Source organism: Antedon mediterranea, chromosome 2 (genome assembly GCF_964355755.1).
Source record: "Antedon mediterranea chromosome 2, ecAntMedi1.1, whole genome shotgun sequence".
Lineage (NCBI taxonomy): Eukaryota > Metazoa > Echinodermata > Crinoidea > Comatulida > Antedonidae > Antedon > Antedon mediterranea.
This window is the reverse complement of record NC_092671.1, coordinates 17,730,629-17,746,003: the sequence shown is the minus strand read 5'-3', so window position 1 is coordinate 17,746,003 and position 15,375 is coordinate 17,730,629. Positions and strand designations below refer to the sequence as shown.

At 31.7% G+C, this 15,375-nt stretch overlaps 2 protein-coding genes across 6 annotated transcripts in view; both read right to left on the bottom strand.

The window, feature by feature from the left end:
• Nucleotides 1-839: 839 nt before the first annotated feature.
• Nucleotides 840-7,347, bottom strand: LOC140039734 (uncharacterized). Its single transcript, XM_072085348.1, has 4 exons — nt 7,155-7,347; nt 5,994-6,043; nt 1,706-1,957; nt 840-1,595 (listed from the first exon to the last, which is right to left on the bottom strand). The coding sequence occupies exons 1-4, from the start codon at nt 7,237-7,239 to the stop codon at nt 1,290-1,292; spliced, it is 693 nt and encodes a 230-aa protein (XP_071941449.1). The 5' UTR covers nt 7,240-7,347; the 3' UTR covers nt 840-1,289.
• A 2,189-nt stretch (nt 7,348-9,536) lies between these two features.
• Nucleotides 9,537-15,375, bottom strand: part of LOC140040622 (epidermal growth factor receptor-like) — a 102,483-nt gene continuing 96,644 nt past the window's right edge. For 4 of the 5 annotated variants that reach the window (XM_072086688.1, XM_072086687.1, XM_072086690.1 and 1 more), the window contains exons 29-30: nt 14,312-14,401; nt 9,537-13,206 (exon numbers count right to left, since the gene is read on the bottom strand). In XM_072086688.1, the coding sequence (XP_071942789.1) occupies nt 12,782-13,206; nt 14,312-14,401 (515 nt within the window). In that variant the 3' untranslated portion in view covers nt 9,537-12,781. The remainder of the gene's footprint in view (nt 13,207-14,311; nt 14,402-15,375) is intronic. The other variant, XM_072086691.1, reaches the window with a different exon arrangement.

The window sequence follows — 15,375 nt, the reverse complement described above, 5'->3', positions numbered from 1 at the left end:
TAAAAAGTGTTTTTGCGTTGCGTTCTATAGCTTGGTTCCCACTACAACGCAAGGGACGTACCGTACGCAACACAAGCGAGTTGACAATAGACATGCGACAGTTTAATGTCAAAATGCTTTGTAAAAATACTTGGATCATTCCAATATACGTATTTTGACAACTCATAGAGCCCTCAATTTGACGAATTTGTCTTAAGAGATAACAGAATAATTGAAGATAAAATTGTTCGCTGCTGATAAATAAAGCCGAGACTAATAGATTACAAATACCATATTGTGATTATATTTAGTGAGTCTCTAGATATTAATATTCAATTCAAGTTCAAACTACGGACATATTACATAAGAAGAAAAATAACAACATAATTTTAATTGTAATTGGTGTCGTGTGTCTTTTAATAACAATAAACAAATTGCACAAGAAAATTGTTGCCCCACTTCCAAAAAAAAAACAACTACAGTTACGTAATATGCCCGCTTCTGGTAGGAGAAAAATATTGAGTTTATAGTGTTGGAATAGAAGAGTTCATATCAGACTTGTTGATTTTCTCCGTGAACAAAACGCCTAATAGCGAACTTTTGTCCTGACGGGATCGAACACAGCTTAGGCCCCTAATGTAGTGTTTGTTTAAAACCGTCTCGATTTTAGTTCAAATCCTGTGTGGGTCTAACTTAACTGAAGCCCTAACCTGCTACATATAAATGAGATTTGTTTAAATACATTATAAAACGAAGCATTAATGATTTAAATTGCACTTGGGCCTACCCGCAAATACACAAGGTACGGTAATCAGTTTGTTTGTCTGGAGAAGAATTTTAGCCAGGTGGCAGATGACTAACGCCATCTGCATGTGACCTTATTAGGCCTATGGAACCAACAAATAAAAACAAACTTGACGAAATGATGCAGGATGATAACTTAATGTCGATGCCATACAAATAAACGCTTTTGTTACTTTGTTGGAGGCACGAAAATGGTCATTATTAATTATTTAATAAATTCGCATAATATAGGCCTATGAAGCTATATTGTAGTATCTCTTTCACACTGATTGATTATAAGATTTCCATAAAAACTATATTGCTATATGCCTACATTTCCTTCAAAACAAGAACATACTTAGGCCTAAGCCTAGAATAAATTTTGTTAGAATTCCATTTAATAATTCAATACTTCTTTTCATTAATTATGTTAAATTGCACTTTAAATCAACTTATAGGCCTAATAATACATAACAATTTCTAATTTCCGCTTTTAATGTAACTGATAAAGGCATACGTTATTTTCGTCACAACTTAACTGCACATGCGCAACAAGAAGCTACGGAAATATAGAACCACGAGTAATCATTGGTAGTTCCACTTTCGCGCGCATATGCTGGAACCCAACTATGTTTTGGCAGACATGAACTGCTTCTCCCAGAAAACCCTTGGCAAGCGGTTCCACTATTAACGCAATCCGTTTGCCAAAACCACTGAACGTTTAATAATTCTACCATAGTGTTGTTTAATGTTCGTCCTTCTGTTATATGCACCCATCTACTGTTACTGGGACATGCTTCCACGGGTACTACTCCTGCCGCTGCTGATTGCCTCTAGAAAAAAAAGTTATAAAACAGTCAGTAGGCCTAGTCGTTTTTCTTGTGGTAGCTTATGGTCTGTACAATTGTTACATACTTGACACCAAAATGTAGTGATATCTTACCTTAAATATACCTTCATACGGGCTCCATTTTTTTACAACTTCTTTAGTTGTCTTCACCTTATCTTCTTTTAATTTATGAGTCTCTCGAAGTCTTGGTAATGGTCTGGTCTGAGTAAATAACACTCTTTCCTTTAAAATGTACTTAAATTCTGGTGAAGTAAGGGCTTTGTAAAAATCTTCCTCACCGGGTCGCTCGCGAAGATGAACGGGAATGTCATAGATGTTTTTAAAAGGATAAGATTGCTGGGATCCCTGAAACATATAAGAGAAAACTTAATCAAGTATCAATTTATTTTACCATTCCAAATTCATAATCGATTCAGATAGATGACAAAGCTTGTTCACCATAGTGCAGTATATTACAAATAACAAATTACAAACAACATGAAGACAGGACAATAGGTGCAGTACATAACAAGACAGGTGAACCATTACATACATACATGGTCAAATTAAATTATATTTGTCTTTAATTGTATATAAATAATTCTAAATTACTTCTATAAGTAAGATTAACATGAAGATTACTTATACTGTATTTACTTGTATCTTCTTTTAGGAAAAACAAAATTTAAATGTTATCATAATTATTATTGTATAACAACCTCTGTTATAAGTATAATAATTATCTCAACCATTTTGCATCTGATGTTTGTGTACGATAATTAATTTGCAGGTATTTAAATCTCTTTTTAAACACCACGCATCTAATTCTTCGTCATTATGTCTTATTTGCAATATTTTGTAATTATTAAATGGTAGGATTATTCCACGATTCCAATATTATTCGAATTACCTAAGGTGTTTTACAATCTGTTTTAAAGTGAAAGGTTTTTTTTAATGCGATATTACCTTTGCTCATACAATCGGTCGGTTGAAAATTGCAATAAAAAGTACAACTATAGAAACTGTATTATTTAGTAAAACATGATTATAAACGTAGTATTAGTACAATACGTCAAGCTTGTATAAGTTTGGGTTCTTCTCTAGATCTGTTTAGTTTTGAAAATCTTATTTTAAACTTATTCCTTCCATATCAGAATCTTACTGAAGGTAGAAGGAATGGGGGATATTTCCTCCATGTTGATACGACCCTAAATTCTAAACAAACGGGACAAAAACAAGGAATTTATTTCAAAGCTTCCATGATCTACAAAACAAATGTCGTCTTCAATTAGTGCTTCGCTCGCGTACCATCCACAGGTCGTGTCCACAGATGGTTCTCGAATACACAGTAATTTCAGCGTCAAAAAACTGGCAATTTCAAATGTACGTACCGCAGGACTATAAATACATTGTCGTTTTTAGAAACGAATAAGTAGACACGATGATTAATGTAGTCAACTAAAATTAGCACACTGGGAATTAGGCCTACTTCCGAAGGAGAAACTTGTCTTAAAATGAGTCCAAAAACTAAAACTGTGCCTGTATAGTCGATTAAAATAGTAAAGTACATGTAACGATACACCACTACGACGTTTATATTTTTTATAATTATTACAATAAACAGTAACCACATTCAGAGTAAGAAAATTTCGATTCAAATGGCGACCAAAAATGGTTCGTACAGTATTTACAATATTGTCAAAGTATTGCAATGCTATATCTCAGTTTTAAGTTTATTCTTAAAGGGCCCATAAATGTACATACTTGTGTTAAACCATGGAGGGCTCATAAATTTACCTACAAACTGGGAGTCTGAGAGATTGGAATGTTCCATTCATCGCAAATCAATACATTTGCATAAACGTATATTAAATCTATCAAAATTCGGCCTGTCTTCAACATTATGATACTGTACTCGAGCTGTTTAACCGGTTTCAGCTATTAAAAACAATTATCGTAGGAGGAGATAGGAAAATGCGAAGCATCCTCGTATTATTGTGTGCAGGTATTTTTTAAGAGGACATCCATTAGATAGTGTATACTACGGTCGGAAAACACCCCTATTTGGGGCAAATCGTTCAACCTAAATTCGTTTTAATTGTCAATAACTAATTATCTAACTCAATTTAATTAGTAAACAGGGTTACATCTGGTGGTTTAAATCAGTACCGAGATTCTAACCAACAGTATATTATACCATCGAGTAAACATTCTAGAAATAACGCGCGATTTACCGAATTTTGCCCTTACGTAAATGTATATATAGAAGAAGATATAAACAAGTTACTTATCATTATACTTTTATTGCTAATTAGTGTTATGTTTATTGGTCTGTATGATCTCCTATTGTTATACGAACCAATACAGTATAATACGTAGCTTGACAATACATAGATTACTAGAAATTCACCGCTTCTTTGCAATTATGTTTATGGCTACAGGACGATTCTAATTCATATATTTGTAATTAACAAGATCGTGTAAATGTCAGCTTGTCGAAAACAAAATGATTTGATAGAAATGAAAGAAAATTAATAACAGAACTATGCAAATGAGATACAATACAGGTAAAAAAGTAGTATAAATAACAATGTACTATTAGTTTATTTTATATGGATATTGTTTAAGGTAACGTGTGATACTTTGATGATGGATTAATAACACCCCCACGCTTGTTGTGATATGGCCGCAATCTGTCATGCGACACAACGGGACAAACTAATCAAAAACATTGTTGAAAAGATGCTCGTATCCTTGAAGTAATATATTGACCCCCTAAAACAAGTATTGTTAAGATGTTGTTTGTTGAATATGCTATTTTAATATTACAATAATAGTTATTCGCTTTGACCAAAAATTGTATCGACAAAAAAAAAAAAAACAACTTGTTATTTAGAGCACAGAATATTATTGTCTGTCAGATATTGTTTTTTGGTTTGTTAAATTTAACCGTTTATTTTGTCTTTTTGAATGTGAAGTCATCATTTTGTTCCCTTTTCCTATTAAAAACTACAAAATGGCCTAAAATCTGTCATAATCTTCATTTCCTCGTTTTTGGAGGACAATACATCTAATAATAATCTTAATCGTGTGTTTTATAAAAGTTTCAAACTCAAAAATGATTCTGTGGACATACGCGAATATGTATGATAAACTCTTTGCTCTTTTATTTCTTAAAATGTTACCACCCATTTAAAACATTTGCATTTTGTATTATTCACCCAAAAAATAAGTAACGTAATCTAATTAACTCAATTAAAAATAAATGTTTTTAATAAAATAAAATATAAATGATAGAATAATGATATTTACACACAACAAAAAATAAATGATGAAAAATTGTATGTCAGTTTGAATTTAATTAAGTTGGAATGTTTTTGGCCAACGTCATTCGCAACTATTGTTTCCAACTTGCGCATGTTTTGCACGTAGGCCTATTCTCAAGCGTTCTAAATATTCGGTGCTAATGACGTCAGAGACTTCCCAAAAATAACATTAATTCTAGCACTTTATCGTAATTAATAAAATTATTAGGTTTTAATATAATTTTAATGCATAGAAAAATATAGAAAGAGTACACAAATTAAAATAAGAGCAGCTGGCATACAATTTGGAATTAAAAATCACAGTTTTCACAATAAAATTATCAGATACATTATACATAACATACAACTATAAATAGACTTAGGCCTTAGACGTATAAATAGACTTAGGCATACGTATAAATAGACTTAGGCCTACGTATAAATAGACTTAGGCCTTAGACGTATAAATAGACTTAGGCCTTAGACGTATAAATAGACTTAGGCCTACGTATAAATAGACTTAGGCCTACGTATAAACAGACTTAGGCCTACTACGTATAAATAGACTAAGGCCTACGTATAAATTCATCAAAACTAGAAGACAACATTAGCAAACAGCAAGCAAGAAGCACTATCGAACCAATCCTACTACTAATCCTACTATTTCAACAACATAAATGAAATGTGAGACAGTAGAAATTCCAATCAGATGTTTTGCCCTATATACTCTGACATAATTTTGTACTTTATACTAAGTACAGTACGTTGGGAATACTTGCTCAACACCCTGACGCAATGTTACTCCACAGTAGTTAACAATTAAAATCCAGTAGACATTTTGAAATAAACAATTTTCTTGAAATGAAACACAATAAGACTTGAACAAATAAACTTTAACAGAATCTGCACATTTCGAATATAAATTTTATTTCAGGAAAGAAGCTTATGTGCAATTTCTTCTTGACTAAATCATTCAAATGATAAAATGAAAAATTGATTAATTTAATAATATTAATTGAAAGAATTACAAGCTTATTTCAGAGAACCTTCAAGTTACTTAATAAATTAAAAAAATCTAAAAAATATAATTTTCCTACCGGAAATTCATTCTTTTGTACTTGATTAAATCTTTCTCCTGTCGTATGATCTGAAAACAAATTTAGAAAAACACTCGAGCAAAACATTAACATTTTAAACACTTTATTTTGTATCTCCCGATGCGCTTAGCACGTTAACTTAAATACCTCGTTCTTTCGATTTTCACTCGTCTATATTAATTACTTAAATTGTAACGAGAAAATTTAATATTTTCCTAATATTAATAACGTTAAAATTATTTAATCAATGAAGGTCAGTCTAGAATGGTCAATATTACAAATTAAAGGATGTATAATCTAGAGGCCGGCGGCTGTCAACCTAGGCATCACGTGGTAATAATGACACGTACCTCCAAAGACGCCTGCGCATTCTGTGGCGCTTCCATATCAATTTTTGAAAAGTGGCCGAAATAATAGCTCGTTGTAGTAGGCCTACTAATAGTAAATTTGATGGAGGCGGATGATGTCTGGACCGGCGTGAGAGTAATCCTTTAATTCCTCCTTTTAGTACTCGTATTTTGTTACCTAATTTTACTTTTCATATGATAAGGTTGATTATATACCACTATTAGAACTTGATTTGTATTTTGCAGTAAGACATTTAAAGCCAAAATTAGGCGACAGACAAAACAATAGATATTAGTACATTTAATCTAAATGTGAACTTTATTGAGCCTTATAAACAAGTAAATACTAAACAATATATATAACAATAACAATTGATTATTAAAATATGAAATTCAAAGGTAAAACGTGTTTGTGGAAATGTAAGGCCAGCGTAAAAATATATGTTTTAATCTAAAACACAAACATGGCCATAACAGTTACAGTTAGTAGGCCTACATTTCTAAATTGTGATTATTAATTAATAATGTATATTTGTACCAGAAAACATAATCACCATGGCCTATATTATTTTAACCTATAGAACTTAACATTCTAAAATGATTCGAAAGTTATAGCCTACGGCTGCAGCTGCGAACGATCCATTGAATTTCAAAAATGCCGATAGAAAATTGTTTTCTTTTCCGATTTTATTTTTAACAAACATTTTTACGTTTCTATTTTATTCATTAGCTTAAAAACACAATTACATAAATCTGTCTTGATTTGGCCTACACTATTGAAAGTTGATTGTAGTAGAAAGATAGCAGTACTTACCAATTAGAGTTGTTAAAACCATAATCGAAATTAAAATAATTTGACTAAGGTTCGTCCAGTTTTCATTAATTCTGTGGTCCGCCATAGGTCGTAAAACCAGTGATATGAACGCGGCAACAACCAAACAAAAATGCACGCACCATGCTGATAGTTGAGCCTTTTTATAAATTGGTCATACATTCTCATGCAACCCCGCATGTGTAAAATGTGCGTAGGATGATTTCTTTGTCTTGTTGTGATGAGGGAATGCACGCGGTGCAATAGCAGACGATTGTCTAGCAACTCGGGAAAGAAGATGAGTGAAAACATCAAAATAATATCAAGGTTATGAAATAAATATTCCCATCAGATTTCTATTTCTAATTTAGTTAATAAAAACATTGTCTATAATACCGATTTCTTTGGCAATTAGTACCTACATGACCAGATTTCTTAAGACCGTCTTAAAAAGGTAAGGGTTAAAAGGTGATAGGCCTAGTTGGCGTCATCATACGGGTGATGCCATAGTCTTCTTCTCTTGGGAAAATATTACCGCCGACAGAAGTCTTAATTATCGTAATTCTCATATATTTTGCTATTATTAAAGTAAGTTAGTATTGTATTAGTAATGTATTTAGCTATTATAAAAGCTAGTTAGTAGTTTTATTGGCAAGTTCATAGCGTAATTATTAAATTTGGTTATTAGGCCTACCATCTAACATGTTTTTCTTGGTGTATGTACGTCATGATTCGAAAACGTCTGTCTGATATTATTAAAACGGTTAAATAATAAATAAGATTCATTTGTATTAATCGTAGATTAAAACTAGGCAAGAAAATCGTGATCGTGAGTGAAATGGGACGAAGTGGTATCCCTCCTTTCAACGCTATTATTGTCAACATGAACAAGAAACAATCATACATTGAAAAGGGGTGCTAGATACAGTAGTTACCGAACCTAGCATTTGAGCAGGATAAAATCGTTAGCAAATTGTTTTTCCGTTTTAATCAAATGAAAGTACATGTTATCCTATTCACACACAACACATTAACCCTCCGTCGTCCACCGCATTATGCAAATGAATATATTTTATGCAAATTAGCTATTTCACCTATATTTTCTCCTAAACTAATATTCATTACCATTTTAGAATGTGTGAAAGTTGATACCTATCTTGTCTGTAGGAGGACTATCCTTATTTACTCGTCCTTTGGATGGGTCATTAAGCAGTTGGTCTCGTGTATGTACGTAAACGATCTCGGAACACTTTTCAATAGAGTTGTTGCCCCGTGGCTGCTGCAGTAAGTTCTGCACCCATGGCCTAATCAGAACACCCTTTCTTGCCGTGGATAAGTATCATGAACCTATTTTATTTAGAAAGCATGCTACTAAACGAAACCTAACCGAAAGAGACATCTGTTCTAACGGAAGCAGTAACTCTAAAATATCAAAACAAATTAATATCACAGTTGGCCTGGTCTATACTTAACTTTGATTATCGATGTAGAATTACCGAAAATGATTAAATTCTAATTTAAACGTCATTAATCCGAGGACAGTATTAGTCTAATTTAACCTGTGTTTGTTGTTTGTTTCAGCCATACTATAAACAAAACAATATACTATACAAAGTTAAAATGATTCAGGTACAGACCGGTGTTCCTAATCTTCGAGTTCAATTTGGGGCTGAAAATAATTATATTTTATTCATTTTGAAAATTTGTAATCGAATTGGTTTTCGGATAGTAGGTCTACAAACAAATAACGACGCCACAACCTTCCAACCTGGAAGATGTATCAAAATGAATAATATCTCCTTGTTCATTTATCACGATGAACCTACTAGATGTACTCAGCGATGTTTCCGGGGTATGGGGAAGGAAGGTAGAGAACCAGATGTAATCAAATGTTTGTCTGACGAGAGTTTGCGAGTCCCTGTGCATTCGGTTGTGTTGGAATTGCCAAACAAAACGAGAGGAGTCAGTATTTCTCCATTTATCAGGTTTATCATTATTTTCCATGTACGACGCGAGTTCCGAAATGTATAGATGTGGTAAGAAGGGGACTGGGACAGATCACACTTGAAAGTTGATCTCTCAACAACACACTTGAGACCGGTGTTATAGAATGATCTCTTGTCTGAAATTCGTTAACAAACCACCGTCACCAAATTTAGCACGCATCTTTTTACTCTTCTTTTCGATATACGGTCGTTACAATTATCAGCCATGATTATATATAGATGTATCTATATAAAGCCAAATCTAGACGAGCAAAAGCTTTTTATTTGGCCTTAAATTAAAATATATAGGCCTAATATATTATTTTCATTTTACATTTTGCCAATAAAGATATATGCAAATACAATATTTGCGTTTTCAAAAATTTCATCACGACAACGATAAATTATATTTTCATTTATTACCTACTCTTACAATTACATAGAAACATTGTTGCTTAACCTATACTTACAATGCACAACGCATACTATTATGATTAGACAGAACACACAAATATTCGCACCATTGGTGCATGGAGGGAAGGATACAGTAGTACATAGTAAACAGTATGATTTTGAACCATGACGTTTTCTCCCCGTCCTTAATTTAAACTAATTTAGTTGTACCTTTATTATGTAAGGGCATATTTACGGTTTATACCCAACACCTCACCCACGCCCCCTCCCCCACCCCCCTCCGCATAACCCGCAATAATTAATTAATTAATTAATTAATAGCTCTAACACTTGTTTGTCGTGCTAAAAGTCTCTTAGAAGCAAGCAAGCAAGCAAGTTGGTAAAGTATCTTTGCATATAATATAATGAAATGTAAAAAAAAAAAAAAAAAATCCGTCTAAATATGTTCAGCAGTGTTTAAATGAACTAACTGCTATGATCGCCATGTTTGGGTTGCGTCTCGCAATATTTCCATTATAATTATATTATATTCTATGAGAATGGTAGCAAACTTAACTACAGAAGATAAACTTAAATATATATATGTACCTGATGGCATCTATATGCTGGTATCTGATTAACTGATGTTCTATTATTCTCATGTCTTTAAAATAAACTAGGAATACATACAGTATATAAAGATAGCTAAATATTCATATTTATGAGTTGGGATCCTATAAGGACTCTATGAGTTGAGTCCTAATACCCAGGGCCCCTATGAATAGGATTCTATGAGTTGGGTCCTATTACCCAGGGTCCCTTTGAAATAGACTTTATGAGTGGGGTCATATGGCCGAGTTCCTATGAATAGGTCTCTATGAGTGGGATCCCAATGCCCATGGTCCATATGAATAGGACTCTATGAGTAAGGTCCTACAGTATGGCCCGAGTTTCTATGAATATGACTCTATGAGGTTGGTTTAAGGCCCAGGGTCCCTATGAGTGGGGTCATATGGCCAAGTTCCTATGAATAGGACTCTATGAGTGGGGTCCTATGGGCCGAGTTCCTATGAATAGGTCTCTATGAGTGGGGTCCCAATGCCCAGGGTCCATATGAATAGGACTCTATGAGTGGGGTCCTATGGGCCGAGTTCCTATGAATAGGTCTCTATGAGTGGGGTCCCAATGCCCAGGGTCCATATGAATAGGACTCTATGAGTGGGGTCCTATGGGCCGAGTTCCTAAGAATAGAAATTTATGAGTTGAGTTCTAATACCCAGGGTCCTTTTGAATAGGACTCTATGAGTGGAGTTCTATGGCCTTAGTTCCTTAGAATAAAACTCTATGAGTGGGGTCCTAATATCCAGGGTTCCTATGAGTCGGGGCCTATGGTCAGATTCCCTATTAAAAAGACTCTATGAGTGGAGTTCTAATAATAATTTTGATCATTTTTATTTAGCAAGTACATTAGGGTAGACATTTTAGCACTTAAAATACATAAATTCAAAAAGGATATGCACCACTATACTGTACTCAATAGGTTTCTAAAAAATATATATTATGCAAATGCTTAAAATATTTATAGTTATCATCTACAGTTTAGAAAGCTATTTAAAATCTACCTATGATATATGGGTATTTACCTTAAATTTACAAACAAAATTGCAATTAAATTGAATACAATAGAAAAAAATACAAACAAATCATTTTAAATCTACCCCGGAATGTATCAATGGTTGAATAAATAAATAAATAATTTATAAATAAAGGTACAAGCGCTTAGAAACATTGTATTAAGCGCTATATGAGACTACCATTATTATTAGAAATGTTTGTTGTTTTAATACAATTCTGGGGGAAATAAGTTTGCTTTATTGATATTCAATAATAATTACAACATATTCTTGATCATTCCTCAAAATAATGGCTATAAAAGAATAAATAAAATAATCACATAACATAATAATACCAACAACAAATATATTTATCAATTTAACATTAAATGTCTAATTTTTAAAATATTTTTTTTCTTCATTTATAACATAATTATTGTACATGATATATGTCTTAAATATAACAGCATTTAATGTGATATTGGAAATAGTGATGTATTTTTTCTTGGGGGTATAGACAACACATTGTATGAAAATATTATTTACATCTTATACTGTACAACACATGTAAAATTAGCCTATACGAAATCTTAGGTTTAAGAGATTCTAACTCACACTACAATCATGATAGTTCTCCATACACTTTGGATCAATACACATTTCAACAGAAAAGGTAAAACGAATATTACATTCATTTCTATCAAAAAGCAATTTTGATTAAATTAGATCAAAAAACAGACTGTATACTGTTTGAAGGTTTGCATGGCAAAAATCATTATGTTGATATAAAGTTTACGTTAATACACAACGTATGGAGTACTGAAAAAAACAATTAAGTGTACTCAACATTTCGATCAATTTTCTTCAATTGTCTTCACTCCCACACTCCTGTACTCTTACTCCTCGATCGAAGCATAGTGATAAAAAAGTCGAGAAACTCAACAGTTCTTTTTAGAACTACATGCGTGGTGTACCGCAAACTTTATATCAACATAATCCAAACATGCAATCTTGTATATTAAAAACTTGTACAGGTAAATGTATGCTTTTTAAAACATTCACGTTTAAAAACAACAGGGAAATTTCAAGTAACACATACTTTGGTATTAACATCTAGTTTGATAGTTGCAACATAATTTTTTCACGCATGTTTTGTTACTGTCAACAGAAGTTAAACAAATTACTTTTATTTTTAAGTGTAGTTGAAGAAAAAATGCAAAACCCTCCCTTCACCGAAAACTTATATAGGATACATTTTCAATATATTTGTACCATATATAAAGCAGAACTCTTCATTAAATGACAAAAATCACTATCAACAACCCCTCTCCATCACTCCATACCCTTCACCAATGCCCATATCCGAGGTATAACAATGAACTTTTGTTCAACATATTAAACAACATAAATACATTACGATAAACAGATTAATATCCAACGCAATATTCTTTAGTGTATTTCATGTCCTTCATTCGTTCCTAATTATACTTAAAAACTATTTAAAAACAGAAGTAACAAGCTTAATTATGCAGTTTTAAAAAATAATTGCATAAAATTTTGTATCATCAAACAAATCAATTACATAAATAGATATCTAGATATTTTGTTAAAAACCGTACGATTATCACACTGTATACATTCATACGGTTGATTCCGTTGGACTGACTGGTGGAGGTTCAAAACTGTTCATATAATCATGCTCCGACAAGTAGCCATCACTCGTGGCTTGCGACACACTGCTTGATCGCTTTGGGGTTATTAAACTGTCCTGATGCCCTGATGAGGCATTATTCAAATTCTGATAATCGACTTGACCATTCAGAAGTGGCTGACTACTGGTAAAATTTGCATTATTTACAGGTGGGTATTTCAAAGGTGAGTGTTGAACGGGTGTGCTCATTTGGCGATTCATTACACTTGGGTTTGTTCTTGGTGGGCTTCTTTGTAGTAATGCATGATATTCCATGTTATCAACTGCTAGTGTTGGACCATTCCTTATTGGCTTGTAGTCCTCAGGTCCTGATGTGCTTCCTATTGTTTGTGTGTTCTCATAATTATCTTCACCTAATATAAATAATGAAAAATATAAACTATAATATAATATCATCAATATATCAATTTAAGCATGGGTATGATCATTTTTTATGAATTGAAATCAAAATTGATAATTGGGCTTAAAATATAGCATGCATATGGAATACAATCATTGATTGAAATTTTAAATTTGAAAGAAACAAAATATGAAAGTAAATTGTGTTTTTGAGGAGGTAAAAGGTGGATTTCCCAGTGACACCCTAAAATCCCTCTTTTGGCAGCTACTATATGCTGAAAAACCTGAGTATCATTTGTCAACCAATCATATATTCAGGAACTTACTCCAATGACTTTACTGCTTTTTTTCAAGCAAGTGAAGTGAATGTACCCTGGTAAAATGTAACAGTCAATTACAGATTACAAATATGTTACACATGTATTAACAATTAGCTTTAGTGTTAGTAGAGGTTAATTTAAATCCAGTTTAAAAAAATAAATGAAGCATATTTTGTAAACCTAAAATAAATAGTAGAAGCAAACAAAAGTACAAAAACATGGGGAGAAAACATGCACGTTTCATGCTATTCAAAAACACAAATATAAATGACAAAACTGAATAGAATTATCAATGCAATTAAAGTATAACTTATAAAGACAAACAATCAAAAAATAAGTTTACAAAGAAAAGAGTTTTTAAAATTTAATTGAAATGAAAAGTTTTTAACAGAAATTAAAATATTGAAATTAAAAAAAACGTACTAAAAAAAATGCTTATGACGTAAATTGTTAGGTTATTTAGTTTAACATTTAAATATTTTCTACAAAATAAATAAGAAAACAAAAACAATGTGGAATGAGATATATTCTACCGAGTATTTGAAGTAAAAAAAAAGCAGAGTATATTGTAAACAAAATTATTATCAATAAGTGATAAAAAAGGAATACTAATAACCAAACAAAATAAAAAACGATAACAAATAAATAGACAAAACTATTTTGAAAAACTAAAAACAATGTAGAAACAGATGTAAAATTAAAACAAGGAAACACTAAAATGACAGATTAAATCGAGTGTTAGAACATTACTAAAGGGAACAAAAAAATTGGATTGCGATTTGCGTGAACGTTGTCTTACCATGACCACCGTCTATTTCTGCCCGTATTAACGGTTGATACTTTTTATCAAAATGTAAAGGCTGATAATCGGACGAAGGATGAGAATAATCTGGTAGAAAAAATGACGAACCCGTTCATGTTAACAAAAACATAGTGGAGGAGGAAAGATGTGTGAACAATAAAAACCACATAATGAAACAATAATATTAGTTAATATTATATTACCAAGAATACAATAATAAATAACAATGTTGTTAATAATATCACTCAACAACAACTACTAATAGTAAACAACAATATTAATGATTAAAACAACAAATACAAAATTACCACAATACAATAATAATAAATTAATAAAAATAATAAGGTTTTAAAATAAACTTGTTTGATTTACTATACCTTATACCTTTCCTATAAATAATATCACATCCAACTCATAATTAATTAGTAATTTCCTCTCATTGTAATTACTTCCCCCACTAAAATTCCCAACTGTATTTATACGCTGCCTATTAATAGTAGGCCTCTTAAAATATATTATTACAATATTGAAATTGAAATAATTCTTATTTAGTTAATTCAATTTGTAATAACAAGTACGGCAAAATGACTATATTCATACTGAAAAAAAGTTTCCAATAATAATAAAAATAAAGTAATAGTATTAATATCATAAAAACTTAAAATTACCAGACATAGACCACCCTAAGGGTTTTGTTTATTAAGCGTAAATATTTTTTATTAAAAACAAACATAATTGTGAAATGTTCATTTCTTTCTACATTCTTTCAAGACAGTAGCCTACATTGATTTTTTCAAACTTATCAGCCATCATTTTTTTTGATTTGCCAAGTGTGAATGTTCACAACCACAAAAAAAAATGCTCACAAATAATAATCTGTTTTGATAATTACGTAAAGGCCAAACACATACGCTATAATTATGACCAACAACTTGCATCACAACATTTCGTCAATAAATCCCGAAGCAAACAGTATTTAAAGATAGAGCATTAATGATGCAAATCCTATCCTGTGATGGCATTAGTATGTCTTACGGCAAATAGTCCATATATTAGAAATA

Excerpts from the sequence above, each read along its gene's own strand:
- LOC140039734 (XM_072085348.1), bottom strand. The coding sequence starts at position 7,239 with ATGGCGGACCACAGAATTAATGAAAACTGGACGAACCTTAGTCAAATT. Across the intron at positions 6,044-7,154 it reads GGTTTTAACAACTCTAATTG|ATCATACGACAGGAGAAAGA; the intron begins GTAAGTACTGCT and ends ATTTGTTTTCAG. Across the intron at positions 1,958-5,993 it reads TACAAAAGAATGAATTTCCG|GGATCCCAGCAATCTTATCC; the intron begins GTAGGAAAATTA and ends TATATGTTTCAG.